General features: G+C 44.1%; 1 protein-coding gene across 1 annotated transcript; it reads right to left on the bottom strand.

Annotated features, from left to right (window-relative positions):
* Positions 1–12,567: 12,567 nt before the first annotated feature.
* PIM3 (Pim-3 proto-oncogene, serine/threonine kinase) lies at positions 12,568–17,673 on the bottom strand. The gene is made up of 6 exons (XM_066318597.1): positions 17,087–17,673; positions 16,609–16,718; positions 16,411–16,461; positions 15,772–16,135; positions 14,333–14,509; positions 12,568–14,173 (listed from the first exon to the last, which is right to left on the bottom strand). The coding sequence occupies exons 1-6, from the start codon at positions 17,166–17,168 to the stop codon at positions 13,989–13,991; spliced, it is 969 nt and encodes a 322-aa protein (XP_066174694.1). The 5' UTR covers positions 17,169–17,673; the 3' UTR covers positions 12,568–13,988.
* Positions 17,674–19,090: the final 1,417 nt, after the last annotated feature.

Raw genomic sequence — 19,090 nt, 5'->3', positions numbered from 1 at the left:
CAATCTGTCCTTGGTCTCCCAAGTCTAGACAGAACTTTAGATAGTGATATTATGAGCTATTAGTGCTCAAAATCTTTGTAGTACTGATTCTCAAACCCACGATGAAAGGACTTTTCCAAGGCACCATCCTTTTGCATTGTCTCCACATCAATGCTCCTCACCCTGTGTCCACTGTTGTCACCAACAGCACGAGATCATTTGATTCCCACCCAAATGGGAATCAGAACTTTCCTCTTGTTGGTCACCCTTTCCTTTCTTTGAGGAATTAGAGGCAGATATTATCTTTCTTTTGAAATATCACAGAGCAGAAAGGTTCCAATCAAACTTTAGGTCTCCCCCAGCCCCAACAGCTCATGAAGTCAACACAGTTAAGGCAGATATCCACCTTTCCTTTGCTTCCGCATATGCCCACTTGGCAGTTTTCTAATTGCCATTTCATAGGCCTTCTCAAGCCCTTTAGAGATGATCCAAAGCACATCTGGGAAGACTCTTGCTCTGATGTGCTCATGTTGTATACCACAAATAGTTATTCCTACATTCCCTGAACTTGTCTGATTTCAGTCCAAAGGGATGTAACTACTTGCCTCCAGCTCACTGATTTTTCTGAAAGTCAAGTTTGGTTTCATTATGTTAACACTTCACTTGATGACAACATTCATTTCCAAAGTAAAGACAAGCAACACCTGATATCTTTCTTTCTCTTCAGTTTAGCAAGAAAACCGCTGTCAAATTGAAGACATACTGGTAACAGTGAAAATAGCAATGGTAAGGAGACGTAGGGGAAATCTGACAATGTGGTATGGTTTGATTTTAATTTTAAGAAGGGCAGACATGGGCAAAAACCCCACAGAATTCATGTGCATGAGCAGTAGTAGTTTTTCTAAGGTATTTGAATGACTCTTAAACCTTTTGTTCCAACAGGAACATGTAGGATTCATAGGCACTTATGTATGTGGTAGATGAGATTTTGCTATTTGTGGTACTGGAGTACTAAGGTAATGGAGCTGGAAACATTAAATTAGGCAGTGAAAGATCTCCTCCAGCAGCTCCATTCTGCCAGGGAAGCCCAGTTGTGTAGCTTGAAAGAAAGGCTCACCTAACACATCTACTTTTATCAATGTTTTCTGTTTTGCTGTGTCTTCTGTTTTAGCAGACCAACTGCGGCTTGTACGGTTTTCTGTTAAAAGTGATATGGTTCCTCTGGCTAGATTTTGGTGGGTTTTTTGGGGTTTTTTTGGGATTTTTTTTTTTTTTTTTTTTTTGGTTGATGAAGAGGAGATGAGATCAGCTATCAACTATGACTAAGTCTCATTGCTGTCAAGGGCTAAAAATAGAGTAATGTGCACATGCCTCAGGAAGTAAAAATAAGCCCATGTGTGTGACAAAGGTGGGCTGGTTCCATTGGCTGCTCTTGTTCAAGGTTATCCTATGTTATAAGCCAATGCAGAGGGTTATTGAGCAGATTGGGGCCATCCAGCAACACCTAGCAATATCTAGCAACATCTAGCATCTGTTCACCTAGCAATGTCAGATAAGAGGGCAGTTGCCTTTAAAAGCCACTTACATATTAATCCACTCAACTGTTTTCTGCTAGTACATCTGGGACTGAGGCAGGATCAGACTCTAGCTATGACCTCACATAATCCTCCTTCTGTAGTGACACCCTTGCATAATGCAGAAGAATATTTGCAGTGTCAGGGTCATGTGTCACAGCAGCACAAGGAGTCACAAGTGGCATGGTTGTGTCAAGGAGTTTTTAAACAAGTGTGACTGGCATGGAGCCTTACACCTATCTGTCATATGGCCTTGTAGAGAGAGATTTGGGAAGCCCTGACAAGGCTGTTCCCAGATGTAAGGTCACTATCACACAACAATAGTGTCCCTGTAAGGTGCTCCAAGAGACAATCATCACATTTGACCATTAGATTATCAAAATGGATGTAACAACATAGTGTTGAGTTTGAAAGGAAATTATTTTCATATCTGAGCCAAGAAAAATTTTCCAGTAACAGCAGGAAGATCCAACTTGGATGCCTACAAAGTTCTGTGAGTTAATAATGGCCAGGCAGAGAGCCAGTAAAAATGGACAGTATTGTTTTAAAAAATATATATTCAATCCTTTCCCCTTACATTTTGCCTGCTGTTTGCCTTTCTGCACTGCAAGTGCTTCAGAGCAAAGCTGCATTTATTGCCTGAGATTGGTCATATTACTTACTTAATCAATGGCGGCTAATGATAAATAGGAATAATATAAAACATTAATGGCTTTTTACCCGTGTCTACATCTGGCTCTCAGTGAGGTACTGCACTTGTTGCTGCTGCATCTGACCATATGTTCCCAGGGCAATGCCTCTAAAGTCTTCACAGCAGCATTACACCTGGGACATGGAAGCTGTTGGCAAGTCCCTGATGTCAGGGTTGGAGGAAAGAGACAGAGGAACCAAGAAAGTAAAGAGTTACAGGAAATAAAAGGGTTTAAAAATGTCCTGGTTTAAAAATGGTGAGGAACAGTGAAGAGATAAGAAATCCAGGTAGCTAAAGATGAACTCTGGGGCAAGGAGCAGATAGCAACAGAGCAAAACTTGTCAAGCTTGATAACAGTAGATTCTACACAACACAAGAAGCAGTAGACATAGTGATGACAGTGGTTTTACAAGCCAATCAGTTTTGGCCAAATGACTGACCGCAGTTCAGTCATCTTGATGGATAGAGCAGTGTCTACCACACTCTGGCAAGAACTGGGGGCTGATATGAAATTCTTCCCAGAAAACAGTAATAAGATATGCACCTCTTACATGTTCCTACATAATGATGATGTATCAAGATGCCGATGTATTAAAAAGCCATTGAAAACAAGCAAAAATTTGCAAATCTTTGCACCTCACTGTAATAATAAACTCTGAGTGGTCATTGTCATTTTCTCATATTTTTTTCTTCTGAATCTTTTGAGGAATCTTACACCAGAGCTTTCAGGCCTCATTAGCTTCCAACAAGCTTCTGTAGTCACTACCCCAGGAGCAGCAAATTTACAAAAAAATCAAATTTTTTTGTTTTAATTTTTATAATAAAGATTCAGGCAGGAATAATTGTACAAAATTCTAGTACCCATGTCGTTCACAAGACCGGACTACCACAGTGAATCTCAAAATCTGCAAAGTAAATTTTTTTCCCTCATTATTCTTCACTTTCTAGTTTTAATCCCACTCAATTTCATTAGCAGTCCTTCACTGTGTTGTCAGCCTGAATGATGGTGGGGGTTTTGAAGACCTTCAACAAAAGAATTCTTGACTGTGCTACAACCCTCAACCTTTGTACCTTCATTCAATGCCCAGTAGAATGAATTTCTAAATGCCTGCATGTTGCAGGAAAACAACCCTTAATGAATCTTAGGATGCAAGTCTAAACAGATGACAGTACTTTCCAATCTGCTACGGAAACAATATGTTTTAATTAAGTTTAGGTTTAATAAAAATTTCACTCCTTGTACAAAAATGCACGGTGATTAACAGACGGCTGACAAGACAACTCCAATAATTTCTGATTAAATGCTTTTGTTTAGTATTTTCAGTCACTCTCTACAGGGAATTAATTACTGGATATGAAAAACAAAAAAAATAAAGGTTCATGCCAGTTAATATCCTTGAGAAAGTGGAAGGTAATCAAGTGTATAAATTACAGTGGCATATGCAGGCCAGCCTGTGATCAAAATTTGTACAACACACCCCAGCTGGTTTTTGAGATGGTTAAACTGAAATGCATGTGCAGGGTAAATCTGTTGCAAGGAGCTGTTCCATAGTTTTAGGTAATCCAGTGAGCAGCTGTGTTCAGACGAAGATGCCACTGCAGCTTTTCTTCACTTTGTGATTTTTTAAATGACATTTAACTATTTAAATCAGCCACTACTGTAGGTGCAAAGTGTATGTTTACATAACCCTTTCATACCCTATATTGCTCTTTAAATAAGCAAACAACCTTCTAAGGCAAATCTACATGGAAATATATACGAGAACCAGACATCAGACTGTTGTAAGTACTGATCTTATAGATCAGGGTGTTTCAGTAATTCCCACTGAAACCATTCCAGCTAAATTTGGGTAACAGGTGTTATAAATTATTAGAAGCCAACTCAAAATAACAGAATTTCTTTAGCAAATTTCCAAAACCAAATTAAAAAGCCACAATAAAATTGGACAACATCGATCGAATGCTGGGTGGGCAGAGTGATAGTAACAAAGGTACCATCAAACCTTGACCACACATTGGGTCTTGGTGTAGGGTTTTTATACACTTTATTTGTCTTGAGTCTAAGTCCATTGAAAGTCCAAATATTCACGTATTTCTTCAATTCTAAGCGAGGTCTAGACAGAGGTTCCCGTAAGTGTGAAAAGACCTTGATAGTCTTCCTGGATCTCATCTTTGGGGTGCTGATTTGATCATCCTTGAATCCGCCACCAAGACTGATATCAGATGTCGAGGAGCTGTGAAGTGGAGGCCCATCCTTGATGAATGGGCCATCGCCAGTCCGGCCATGTCATTTCTGTTGCAAATGTTGTGGTTTTACAGCTTGCACCACAGGTCTTGGAATCTCGGACATGCCCTGGAGTAACTTTTTAATAGACCAAATCTTTGATACACGAATTTATCCATTACATTTACCACACAGGTAATCCAATAAATGTTCTCAAGCAGGTTTTATATAAAACTAGTGAAAAAGGAGAAAATTAACCACTTTCTATTATCCATACTTCTCAAAGAGATGTTAGTTCAAAAACTTATCTGGAAAAATTTACTTGCAGTAAGTTTGATTTGACAATCTCTTAGTTGAAGTCTGTGATTCTGGAGTTTTTGCTCCTCTGAGTTGATTTCATTAATCTGAGTTAGTTAACAGCATTGTACATGTTAATGTAGATATGTCAAGGTACATTCATTTCAACAAAAATGTTTGTATTTTTTCCTATCTCTAAGCCAATTGGCAATCAATTACCTTGAATTTTAGCAGCCAGAGTGTAGAAGTACAGTACTTGAGAACAAAGATATGCCCTCTGTGTGAGGAGATCTTTCCCTGCAGAAAACCAGCACCAAGTCATTTGATGTCTTAGCACTATGCTATTAGAAGTATCTTCCATTCCAGTTTTTCACCAGTGCCACGCAAGCTTTATACCAGCCACTTGCAAGACCTGGGAGAACTTCATGTGCACGACTGATAATCTTGTGTTCATCCAGGGATTCTTTATCACTTTTTAATATTGCCTTGATGACCACCATTTGTGGTGCTCAGTTTGTCAGTGAGCTTCAATTGAACTCATCTGTTCATTGGAGAAGACCTACTTTAGGAGTTTGAAATATTATAGATATATAATTATATATATGAACTTGTGTCATTCAAAATTTTCATTAAAAAAATTCAACATTTTCCAAGAAAACAGAAAAAATGTTCAGAAAGAGCAAATAATTTCAGGTCTGTTAATAACTTGGCTAAATATTTAGTGTTGTCAACTATATTACCTTGTTCTGGAATTAAGAAAGTTATAGTACAAGATGGTAATAAGATGTAGACAAAAGTTGTTATCATATATCTATTCATAATCAGTGAATGAAGTCTCTAAAAGACTGAAAATTATCTGAGCAAAAAAGAACCATTTGCACTAGTGCAGTTTTTGCCATGGTGACATTAGTTTTAAAATAATATTAAATAATATGAGTGTAACTTTGTGAAGAATATGAAAGTGTGCATTTTTTGTTCTGAAACTGTGACTCACACATGCTCCCCTCACCACCTGTATCAGCAGGAGTTTGTTGCAGGCCATAAAAGGGGTTAGATCACACTGTTAGTTGGTGACATAGAAAGTCTGTTCAGCAGAGGAAAAGAGAGGTACAAATTATGATCAACATTGTATGAACCCTTTTTCACACCAATAGGCAGTCACATGGGGAAAAAGACTTGGTTTTGTCAGCATGCTCTAACCTCAGTTGAGGTAATCTCAGGGGTGAGTAACTGCTCTTTGTGGTATGAACAAAAATGTCACCGAGGACTCAGGTTTTGAGATAATTTTTATGCTCTACTTTTCTTGTAAGTTATCGTGCCCTTGTTTTCCAAATAACATTTGTTGCCTTACAGAGAGGTGCAGCTATGACTTCTGAAAGACAGAAAGTCTTCTTTCTCGTTTTTCTACTGCTTTTCAACATTGCAGGAGAGGTTTTCTTCACAACTTCAGGCTTTCTTTTTTACTTTCTCTTAGGGGCAGACATTCTTCTGTCACAAGTTAAGGGATAGCTCTGTAGTCATCAAACAGACAAAATCTCCCTTGAAATTATGGGAATTTTTGGACAAGAACTGCAGAACTGGGTCCTGTACCACCATGAGTATTTTGGCTGGGAGTTGTCAGGAAATAGTGATCCTTGGCTATTAAAGCTACTTGAGTGCATCATCAAAACAAGCACTAAACTGGGAGCAGTGTATCTTTAAAATGCACTCAAAATTCATGGTTTACATAGGGATTGACCAAGATTTTCAAGATCAGTCGCTGAAATTTTCCTTTAAGTATATTGGAATCCTACATATTAAACAGTGAGTAGTGGTAAAAATATCCTAGAGAGGACAATGGAGCTCATGCCTGAAGAGGCTCAAATGACAGAGAAATAGGACAATCACAGAGCTTGAGATAAAACAATAAATGCAATGATGTTATCTCAGCTCATTTGCATTACCTTTTCTCACCACAACTTATCTTTTCTTCACGAATAACTGTAAAGTGTTGTCATTGATTAACAATTCTGAAACGTTTAATGTATTTTCTCATTTGCAAAGGTACCAGTGAAGCTGGTTAAAAAATAGGACATACTGGTGAGATATATAAATATAGCCATGAATGAAGTTTTGACCTGTGTAGGATTCTGAGTGACCTTAGTTCCTTCACCTCATCAATATTTGAGGTACTATATACCTTGTAAACAAATGCTCAGCACCTGATTTGAAGAAGAGCCACTTAAAATAATTTGAATGGCAGGTTAAAAATAGCAAGATTAGTCATATTTCTTACAAATTTCTTGTTGCAGAAGTTATCAAATAGAAACTAGAGGGTATGCTTGATGGTACCAACTAGACAGAATTTTGTTATTACACATATCCTTTCTGCAGCAGTATCATCTCTCTTCCATCACACTCCAGCTCCAAGTGGTTGTGCATATTCCCTCACTTATGCTGGTTATTGCTATCACAGACATCAGTTTATTGATCTTAATATCAGTGTACCAGCAAAAGGAAGGGATAGCTGGAGGAACAATTTAGCTGATGCTGGCTGTGAGAAAAGGTCAGTAGCCCCATAACCTCACCATCATGAGAAAATCTGTCACTACTTCTATTGATTAGGTCAAATCTGCATTAAAAAAGTTTTGGTTTTGCCAGCAGCAAAATAAATTTTTTTGCTGCTGACAAAACCAAAACTTTTGGTTTGTTTGATGAAAATTGTTTTGATCACAATAAATTTTTTTTATTGGTTCAAGAAGCAGATGAATGTTGTGACTGAAATCTGTCTTTGTAATTCAAGATCATCAGGCTGAAGAAATTCAAAGTAATTTTAAAATAGCTGTAATTTCTAGATGATTTATGAAAAACGCTTGTTTCTAAGAATATTGATTTACTGTACTCCAGTTTGTTTACTCTGGTGTTCAGCTAGCCTTATAGATATAAAACTCTTCCTTACCACAACTTAATCTGCCTTCCTGTGGATTAAGTATTCTATCCATTTATATCTGCCCAGACAATAGACAAATTTCCCTCTGCAGAGCAGTTGATCTGTTACATTTTTCTATGCTGGTGTAAATCTTTATATTTTAAGGCTTTTGATATTACTTAGACATTATAAACAAACAAACTACCCTCCTCTTCCCCTTCCCTTTTTCCACCCCAAAATCTTTGCATAGAATCTGAACACAGGAGTAGTTCCCCACAGGTAATGAACGTTTTTCCTTAGGATGATCTTGAAAAAGAGTGTTCCCTTTCATAACTCTCTTAGGCTTGAAAACTTCTGGAAAAGAAATAAATTATAGGGAATCCCCACTACAAGCTTTTTATAGCATATGATGATTAACATATTTATATACTTTAATTCAAACAGGCTGATATTTGATGCTTATATTTTCCTGTCCTAAAAGGAAGCAGAAAAGGGGGGAGAAAGAAACTTGAAGTGAAACCAGGCCATTCATACTTACCAGAGTAAGTTTTTCAAGCAAAACTTTTTTTTTTTTTATTTCAACAAAAGAGCATATTTTTCAGTAGCACTAACATACAGACAAAAAAAAAATCCACCTAGCTATTACTCAGACAATTATTCATAAAATAATAAAACATTTGCCTCAGGATTCTATACATAACAGAGCAAAATACCAAAATACTCCAGTTTTCAGTATAATTTCCTGTAATCTTTCTGTACTCCTAATTGGAGACTGAAAGTGACTGCTGAGCCAATAATAGTAAACAAAGAATCATATTGATCCACAATTTACTTTTCTGACTATGACTTAATTCCAATTTTGATGTTTAATACAGACTTACCTGAGAAACAGTGCAAGTCAAAGTATGCATCTCACTAATTCTCTTAGGGGACTAGTATAAGCAGCTTTTTACATAATGGTTTGTGTAGTCAATTAGCAGAGTATTAGCTATAATAGATAACGTTCTTACTAAGACCATATTAATTAGAGGTTAAACACAGCTAATCTGAGACCTATATTGAATTTATATTATTATGTAAGCAGAATGTTTTCGTAGGCGAGTAATTTCCTTCGTAGCATTTTAAGGAAAAGGAAATCCTAGCATCTGAGATATAAACATGACAATTTTATCTGAGTATTGCAAACCACTTAATGTGCCTTGGAACTTAAATGTGCCAGGCTGTATTACAAATAATAATTATGAGTAGTAAAGGACACAAAGATTGAATACCTTTTAAATTTATTGGAAGAGAAGGGGTGGAATTGCAAGCTAAGAAAATGTCTGCAAGAATTTAATGGATGTATGTTTCTGCTCCTCATTTTGCCTTGAGTTACACCACAGCTCTGGAGTTCTCTAGTCACTTCTCTTCATCAAAAAAAGAGCTGTTATGTCTACGTGGACACATCTTTTAGGGATAAAATGAATTCACCAGTTATGAGACAAACTTTCTCTGAAAATAATCAGGAATCCTGCCTTATACAGATTTAAATTAATTTTTAGTTGAATGGATTTGTGGCCTCCTTATCACTTTGTTCAGCAGTTCTGCAATATAACCAAAGCCTAATACGTCTCTGTAAATCAGCTACCTGAAAGAATGCTGTAGGCAAAAAAATATTAAATTTTTAAATCACAGATAACCATGAAACTAAGTAATTGCAAATTTACAAGCAGAGAAAATTTTGGGACAGCACAAAAACTGCATTGCAATGAAACTAAAAGGCCTCCATCCTGACTTCTGCTACAAATTGTAGCAACACTGCTGTTAGTAAAAAAAAAAAAAAAAATCCACTAATAATACACCAATAGGGCCACAACATTCAGTTGTCCAGTTACACCACTGAGAATTACTGCCCATCAGCATGCCAGAAGACAAGTGCTTATCATGGTTCCTGAAATGAAGTGGAAGAATGAGGGCTAATATGGTCGTAAATGCTCATGCCAAGAGTTGTGCAGCTGACTGGAGGCACACTAGGCAGGTTAGCACTACTACATCAGATGAAGGTTTGACAACCTTTTGAATACATACTCCCCTCTCCCAGTTTTTATTGAGAAGTTATTTTCACATTTGTAGTAATCTATATTTTTTTAATTTTTAGTGAAATATCCCTTCAAGCATTAGGGGATAATCAAGTATCAGCCACACTCACTCATATCTAAAAATATCAACCAGCAGTGCTTTAAAATCTCCCCAATTTATGCATCAATATCTTTGGAACGTGTGCTTTAACTTCACCAACAGAGGTCACTAAACCACTGAGAGAGAACCATAAGTTTGGTGGGAACACACCCTAGTCAATCTTGCTAACATCCTTTGATAGCTATTTTCAAAGGGCTCTTGTTCAGCTGCTTCAGTAAATATAAGCTCAGCTAACAAAAAGAGGAAAAAAAAAAAAAAAAGAAGAGAGTGTTTGCTTATGCACTCAGGCAAATTAGCTTTACTAGGGACCTAAATTACACAAAACACTTCATTGTTAAAGATATTTCAATATTAGAATATATTTTAAATATCTATTATGAAGCCAGTAGCATACATACATGCATAGGTATAAATATTACTAAATCAAATTTTCAAGGTTAAAACAGGCCCTGATTTAAACAATAGTGCTTTGAATAACCTGCTGAATTTTATTTTTCAAGCTTTGTGCTGTTGAAAACCAACCTAGTGGGGAGAGAGCATGAAGAGGAGGATCCCAGGGAACTAACATTTAGTGATATTAATACCAGACAGAAGCACAGGAGAAACCAAGAGCTGTCACTGACTTGCTCATTTTGGCAGAAACACTCAGCTAATGGAACTATATTAACTCATCATTTTCCAACTTTCAACTGTAATGAAAAGCTATTTTTACAAACCATTACTTTCAGTATAGGGTGTTTCAGCCACATGGCTTCTATTAGTGCACAGGGGGGTTTCACAACCAAAGCTGCCTGTGCAGCACTGAAAGTGCACCTTCTATGTTGAGCTAATCCCAGAGGGGAGTCAGCACTCGGTGCCCGTGTCCTTTTGACCTTTATCCTTTTAATGCATTTTGCCTCAGTGGCAAAAGGTGAAAACCTACTTTTTATGTTTCAAAACAGTGCGTTTCAACGCTGATTCTCAGCGAAGCTAAGGAAAGTAACATCAGCTCTTGTTGAAATGTTGAAAGTCTCTGGCTCAGCGATCAATAGCTTTACAAATGTGTTTTTAGAGTTGCTTTTCTGTAGCCCTTTGAAGCTCACCCATACAGTCCTGCTGCCATCCCTCTGAACAGCTGTGAACATGTGAAGTCACTGGAGTGGAAGATGTTAATTACTGTCAGCTACTGGAATTTCTCCAGGGACCTCTTGTGGTTAGAAACATGTTTCCCTAAAGAAGTGCACTAGGAGCCGGGATCACTGCTCCTGTAGCATACCTGAATCCTCCCTTGCTAAGCAAAAGGAATTTCTCATTCCAAAGGAAAACTCTAAATATTCACTTTTAAGTGTTTTTCTCATAGGACACAGTAATTTTTCTAAGCAGTCTTAACTGTAGAATCTTTCATTTCTGTGAATAGAGTTCCAACAAAAGGGAACTGAGTTTTTCAGGGACTAGGTTTATCATATATACACATTTTCATTAAAAACTGTGGAAAATAATAATTAAAAAACAAACAAACAAACAAAAAACCCCCAAAACAAAACAAGAACAAAATAAAGAAGGATAGAAAACAAATTGACGGACAGGGCTGTGGTTAGGGCTCTTTTTTCCCCTGACTATAGAGTAGTTTGAGCTTCCTTTATATGGGAAAGAAAAAGCTACACACCTTCCCCCTTCGTGCCATCAGAAAAGTGCACAGACCAAAAATGGTCTTTTTTCTTCAGATTTACCTCCTGCTATTTATTGGCATTTTGAGTCTAAACTAGTTAGCATCAGGAGCTTGATGTGATGCCAGCAAGATATCACCCACAGGGAACCAAAATAATAGCAGATGAGCTGGCACAAAGATCCCCAGAAAGGGAAACAACATAAAACCAAGATTCTAAACCTAGCCGTTTACTGCGACAAGTACAAAGCACCTTTAATGACCGAACACATCCTTAAATACACCTTGTAGATCCCTCTGCAGTAGTTAAACCTTGTAATCACTACCACCCCCGCAACAAGACCAAGTCAGGTCAGTCTCTGGCTACGGAGAAACAAGGATGAAACCGCTAATCCGCAAGATTTGACGCCCAATGTGTGAAGATGAATGCTGAGGACTTTTCTCTTGTCCTTTGCCGTGGGTGAGGAATGGCACATGTTCCCCTGTATCACACTCGATCAAGTGACACAGCACTCTGATTATGGAAGGGAGTTGAAGGGAAACAGCCGCCCTCATCTCCAAGAATGCTGTCCCTTTTCCCATCCCTTTCCCGTAAGGGCACAGAAGTCCTCATCCACACCTAGAAGGAAGGTGTAAAGTGGGAAGAAGGAAACTGAATGTAATGGAAAGTAAACATATCAACTGTGAAAACTACAGGAACCACCAGCAGCTACAGAATTCCTTCCTTGTTATACTGAAGGACAAGTACACTGATACTCAGTGTTTGCAGAGGTAAAAGTCCCACAATTACAGGGCCAATTCCCTTTTATGTAGGCCATTAGTGCTGCTGTTTTGTACTCCTGCCCCAGTCCAACATCAAACAGCGTGATTGAGGAGATAGAGCTCAGGTGAGGGATTGCTTAATTCTTTAAAAGTGGTCAATGCTTAATGGCACAGACCTAACTCTGGTTCATCTCCTAACTCTGGTTCAGCTGCTGCAGGCCTTTAACAAGACTTGAGATGGTAACAGAGTGTGTTCCACAGCTCATCAGAAGTAGCAGTGAAGATAAAATAAGTACACAAACTCAGAACTGTTATATACAAAAAGTTTAATTGAAATACCTGTATAAAAAATATGATCTCCATACATTTCACACCGTTAAACAGAAGAAAAAAAAATCCAAATCCAAGCTGCATAAATGCAACCAGATCACAGAAACACAGCTATTAAAATAAATTAAGGTTTATGACTCTGCCACTCTACCTTTCCAGAGCCAATGCACGGAGACTGTACAATGTCAATAATTTAAAACCCTTCCAAACAGCATTACTTTACACTTCTGGTACAATAATACCAGACAAAAGGCATACTGACTAACTTTAAAAAGTCATTCTATTTCCCTTAAATTAGACTTTGTACAACAATTTCCCATCTTCCAACAAAAAACTGGTAAGGTCAGAATTTTTTTTTTTTTTATTTTTTTGTAACCAAAAGTTGACAGGAATGCAGAAAAAAAGTGCCATGGGCAAACCACTAGAATTCCCATGGGGAGAAGGAGGGGAAAGCACAGTGTTGAATAACTCTAACCAAATAAATTATCCAAATAAATAGCCACAGTTGTAAACTGTGGGAGGTTTTCTAAATTCCAAACAATAAATAACTGTATAGTACACGGGAAAAACCAAGTTTACATAAACACATTATACAGGTATGGAAAAAAAAAAAAAAAAAAAAGTAGAAGTCCTTGAATATTGCATTGATTGTGCATTCAACATGCCCATACATACTTTAAGACTCGCAGGGTGACAAAAGGCTGGGGGGAGTTGAGAAAGGGGCTTCTCATGCCCAATGGTAGAGATGATAAAAGGAAACATGAATAAATGTTTCTGATAAAGAAGCCATTATACCTGTTCATATTTCTGTGCAGGCTATAGGAAATATTTTGAGCAGCAGAGGTGGGTTGGATTTGTAAAGGGCAGGGGGACAGGAGTGAAATGTCTGTGTTCAAGTATTCCATCACCAGTGGATGGGACTACTTCATTCAATCACCGAACAGGTTCTCCAATGCATCATAGGAGCTGCTTCCTCCAGCACTGAGTCTAAAGGGAGCAAATTCCTATAATGAACTGGATCTTCTTTGGACATAGACAGCTCAAAAAAGAAAGTCCCACTGAAGCAGCTTTCAAAAAGGCACTCAAAAGCAAATAAAATCTAGTCCAGGCTCTATGAGAGCAAAAAAGTTTACCATGTATTCAAAGAGGTCACTGCTTTCTTAATAAGGTCAGTCTTTGACTAAATACTGGCCTGCAACTCCCAAACATCAGCGTTTCCAAAGGAAATCTCTCATTCCAAAGCAGAAACCAGCAAAGGGGGAAAACAAAATCAAGTCCCTCAGACAAAGATTCAACTACAGAATAATGAATGCATTTTTCTAGCCCCTCCTATGTATTGGCAGCAGCACTGTGGTCTTTCTGCTTGAAGCTCCCCCTCCCAGTGCGAGGTCCTTAGTAATTCACAGACTCTCATTACTCGAACTTGTGCTAGATACATCGGTATCAAGGGTCCGTAGCCTTATGTCACAGTCCTCAGACTTCACTACTTCAGATTTGTGCATCCATTGATGGTCAAAAATCTGCTCAAGTGTTGGTCTGTCTGAAGGCCTCAGTGAAAGGCACCATTTGATCAGCTGTTGACATTCTGTATCAAGAAAAAAAAAGGCACATTAGACTAAAAAGGTTAAAAAAAAAAAAAAAGACAATCCCCAGTACCAAAAGTCCATCCACACAAGCTCACGTGTACAAGACTATTAGAAAAAACCCCAAACCACAAAATTCATTTGACTTCTACAGAACTTACCAGGTGAAATTCTTCTCCTGAAGTATAATCGTCCCCTCAAGATTTCTTCATCTTGCTCAAAAGGGATGTCTCCACAAACCATGTCATACAGCAGAACTCCCAGAGACCATACTGTTGCTGACCTCCCGTGGTATCTGTGGTATCTGATCCACTCTGGAGGGCTGTATACTCTCGTTCCTGAAAGCAGAAAAAAACCCCCCCACAATTAGAGCAAAGGTTTAAAGTGTTTACCCATTGTTCAGCTCCTTCTGACAAAGCTAAATTAAATTAAAAAAAACCTGACATGCAGGAATTAAAAAAAAAAAAAAAAACAAAATCCCAGAAAACTAAACAGCTTTACATTTTTCACAAGCCAAAGCCATTAGCAGTGTAATTTCAGGTCATCGGCAGGGTTACACCATCAACAGACTTGGCCCATCCGGTTGTTCTATTTTGTTGCAAGGAATAACACAGCCCCATCAGCTGACTGTTTACTGAGGCAAGCTCCCTTTCACTGACCACGTGGCGTCTGCAGCATCACACCAAAAATAGACACAAAAGGACAAAGGGGGCTGGCAGGGAGGAGGAGAGGGCGACAAGAAGGTGAAACTCAGGTCTGCCCGCATTACACGGGGCTAATCTGCTTTATCCAATTCCACAGGGCAATAAACAAAATAGGGCCGCTCACGATTTCTGTGTTTTTAAAGCCTCCCCCCGGGGCTTCTATGCGGCAGCTTTTCCCAACCCGCCCCCCTCTCCTCCCTCCGGTGCCCGAGGGCTCCTTGGATACCAAACAAAACGGGGAATTCGTGATGCTGAGGGTCACGTGCGGCGGGGATTCGGGTTTCACAACAAACAGATGTGAGTGCGGCAGCTGGGGCCGGGGGGAGCGAGACCCCGGTGTTACATCAGTCCTGCTCCAAGGGCTGGGGGAAATGCTCCCTCTGCTCACACGCTGGCTTACGTTCAGCTTTCCCACCTCTAAAGCACCGACCCCCGCCGCTGTAGCAACTCATTTCGAGGGGAGCGTATTTGTCCCCACAGCTTTAAAATCTGCAATGCGGGATTTTCAGGACACTGGCAGAACGGGAGCGGGGGAGGCACCACTCCGAGTTAAAAAAAACCCCACCGCATATAAAAACTGCATATCCACACATGGAAACATCCGACACTGGCAAAACCTCCATGTAAACAGATCGCCCTCTAGGAAAAAAACCCCGCTTTTTCCAAGACAGGGAAACATAAACTGCTGCGTCACTGCCTGGAATCGCTTCTTTCCTGCGCAACTGAACACCCCTAAGCGGCTTCGGGTCCACAGGTTTCCATTACCGATAGACCTGATATGAACCCCCGTGTCAGGGGCTGTGCTTGCTTTGACTGGTCACTGGAAAGGGGCTAAGCGGCCTCTCTAGGGAGGACATCACCCCGGGAGGGGCACGGGGAGTGTGGGGGGCACGTACCGTCGAAATCGGTATAGACTGTATCCTTGAGGAGGGCCCCCGAGCCAAAATCAATGAGCTTCAGCTCGCCCGTGCGGAGGTCAACCAGCAGGTTCTCGTCCTTGATGTCCCGGTGCACCACGCCGCAGCCATAGCAGTGGCGCACCGCCTCCAGCACCTGGCGGAAGAACCCGCGGGCCGTCTCCTCGTCCAGGGCGCCCTTCTCCGTGATGAAGTCGAACAGGTCCTTCACCAGCTCGGGCCGCTCCATGATGATCAGGTAGCCGTCGGGCCGCTCGTACCAGTCCAGCAGCTTGATGACCCCTCTGAAGCCGGAGCCCACCTTCTTGAGCAGGACGATCTCCAGGGGCACCATGATGCCGCTCTGGGCAGAGAAAGGGGCGCGGGTGAGCGGGGGGGCGGCGCGGCCCGGGGCAGCCCCTGGCTGAGGGGAGGAGGCGGGGAGGAGGGCGCGGCCGGCGGGCCCCCTCCGCCGCTGCCGCAGTCCGAGGGGCGGGCGCGGCGCTGCGGCGGCGAACCCCCGCCAAATTCCCTCCCGACGCAGAGGCCGCGCCAGCGGGGCGGGCCCCGCCGCCCACACAATGGCCCCGCCGCGGCGGAGTCCCGCGGCACCCCCGGAGCCCCCCTCAGGGTACTTACAATCGTGCCCCACTCGGTCACCCGCTCCTTCACCACATGCTTCACGGCGACCTGCAGAGCACGGAGAACGGAGGCGCCGTGAGCGGCGGGGCGGGCTCAAAGCCGGCGCCCCGCCGCCGAGGGCCGGGCCGGCCGCGCCCGCCGCTTCCCGCGCCACGCTCCCGCCCGCCGCCCCCGCCCGGGAGCCCCGCGCCTCACCGGCAGCCCGTCGGCGATCCTGCTGCCCGCGTACACGGTGCCGAAGCCCCCGCTGCCCAGCACGGAGCCCACCTGGTAGACTTTATCAAAAGGCTCCTTCTCTACTTTCACTGCGGAAACAAGAGGGGGAAAAAGCCGCGTTAGTGTCCGCAGCCGCGCTGCGCTCGAATAACAGTAATAATAATAATAATAATAGTGTTAATAAAATAAAATAATAACGTTAAAAAAAAAAAACCCAAAACACAAACGCTCGGACGAATGCTGTGTGCGCTGCCCTGATTCCGACCAAGGGTTTATATAAAAAAATGGAAATCTTCCTCAATTAAAAAAAAAAAAAAAGAAAAAAAGAAAAAACAAAGAAAAAATAAAATAAACGCAGCTCCGGGAGCTGCGAGACGCCGACCCCGACACGCCGGTAGCGCAGGGCGGGTCTGCGCCCTCCGGCGCGGCGCTGGCAGGGGACACCCCAGCCCCGTACCTGGCTGGAGGATCTTCACCGGCAAGTGATCCATGCTGGGGCTGCAGATGTGCGCCAGCGAGCCGAACTTAGAGAGCAACATCTTCCGAGGGAGGGAAAACGTCGAGTTAGCTCCCCGCGGCAGTCCGCCGGCGTCCTCTCGGCTCGGCGCGGCTCTCCTGTCTCCGGAGCCGGCGGAGGGCGGCGGGCCGCCGAAAGCTTCTGCGCGGCTCCTTCTGCGGCCGGGAGCGGGAGCCCACGGAATCCTTGTAGGTCCGTCCCCGCCGGCAGCAGTCCAGGCGTCTGTCGCACAAAGTCCTCCGGGGAAACGCAGTCAGAGAACGCGCCGCTCCTGCGTTCCTTCTTCCACCCGGCGAAAGCCGCTCGGGGCGCAGGCAGGCGCAGGCAAAACTATAGCCCTCCGCGGAGACGGACGAGTCCGGGGACTCGGGATCCACGCGTGGAGCCCGCCCCTGCGGGGGCCGCGGCGGCAGGAGCGGGCTGGGCGCCGCAGTGGAGCCGTGGCGGGCGGAGGACAGACCGCGCCGCCGCCGAGCTGCCCGCGCGCTTCTGAGCCGGCGGCGCCGCCGAGCCGCCTCTTAACTCTCAATATTTTGGTGCGGGCAGAGTGCAGCGAGCGCGCCGAGGATATCCCTCCGCGGGGGAGGGGGGAACACCTCTCCCCGCCGCCCCCGCCGCCCCCTCCCCTCTGCGCCGGGGCCCCCGCGGGGCGGCGGCCGCGACTGCAGCGCCCTGTCCCGCCCCACCGCGCGGGTGGGCGCGGGGACGGCGGGGGGCTGAGAACTATTTGTTCTGTAGTAACCGGCGCGCAGAGTTACACCCCGTCTGAGAGGAACGCATCACACATTAGCGGCAAAAAAAAAAAGGGCGGGGGGGGGGAGGGAGATTCTCCCGAGTGCGTTAACGCTGCCTCGCGGCCAATCGCCGGGCGCCCTTTCAAAGGGCTCCCGGTGCGGCCCAATGAGGAGAGCGCTCATTTGCATGCGGCGGCGCGCGGCCAGGCGGCGGCAGGGCGGGAATGCCGCGGCGCGCCGGGCCTGCCCCGCCCCGGGCTGCGGGAAGGTCGCTCCGAGCCGCGGCTACGCGGGGGCGGGGCGCCAACAGCGCCGGGGCACGGTGGGTCTCGGCTCTGCGGAACCCGCCTGGGGCGCAGGGAACCCCGGCACGGTGCTCGCAGCCCGCTCGTTTTTCCAGCCGGTGCTCCGCAGCGAGCAGGCGGCGCGCTCTCTCACCCTAAACGGCAATCCCTCTTCCTCCCCAGCGCTGCCCCCTCGCCGCGGCGCAGCTCGGCCCCGTGCCAGCGCCGGGGGGACGCCGGCGCCTGCCCTCCGTCAGTCCCCTCCCCTGTGCGGAAGCCCCGCGGGGCCGGTGCGGCGCGACGGCGGGCGCCGGAGTCCTGGCGGCGCAGCTCGCAGGGGCTGAGCGGCTCCCGCCCCGCCGGGCTGCCGCGCCGGGAGAGCGCACGGAGCCGCTGCGCTTCCCGGCCGCCCGCCCCGCAGGGGGCGCTGCACCAACAGGAATGCGGCTGGCGGGGGTCACCGCGGCCCGGGGGCATCCAGGGGGATCTTGGCCGGTGTCTGCAGCAAAGCTGCGTGCGACTGCTTTACGGATTAATGAGTGCTGGCTGGGCGGCAGCGTTTTAATGAGCGCTCCGGCAGATAGAGCGCAGCGCGGCCTTTTGCCGACAGCCCTCCGCTCTGTCACCGCCCTGTCACCCACCGCGGCAGGTGCGGCGCTGCGGGGACCGGCCTCGGAGGACATCCCTGTGTCAGGGTGTTTTTGGCAGCTCCTCCCAGCCCGGGCTGTCGGGGAGAGCCCAGCAGTTGGCATTGTCTGGTGATAGTAGTGCTGTAATCTCGGGCGGTCGTGCCCATAAACAAAGCAAGGGCTTCTAGGGAGAGGTAATATCTTTTATTAGGTTAGACCAGCTGATGTAAAGGTCAGGTTTGCAGGCGCAGTTTCAACCCTTCATGTCCCAGAATGTATTTTTTGAAGACAGATCAG

This window comes from Sylvia atricapilla, chromosome 5 (assembly GCF_009819655.1).
Source record: "Sylvia atricapilla isolate bSylAtr1 chromosome 5, bSylAtr1.pri, whole genome shotgun sequence".
Classification (NCBI taxonomy): Eukaryota; Metazoa; Chordata; class Aves; order Passeriformes; family Sylviidae; genus Sylvia; species Sylvia atricapilla.
Note: the sequence above shows the minus strand (reverse complement) of the source record. Positions and strands in the feature narration are given on the sequence as shown.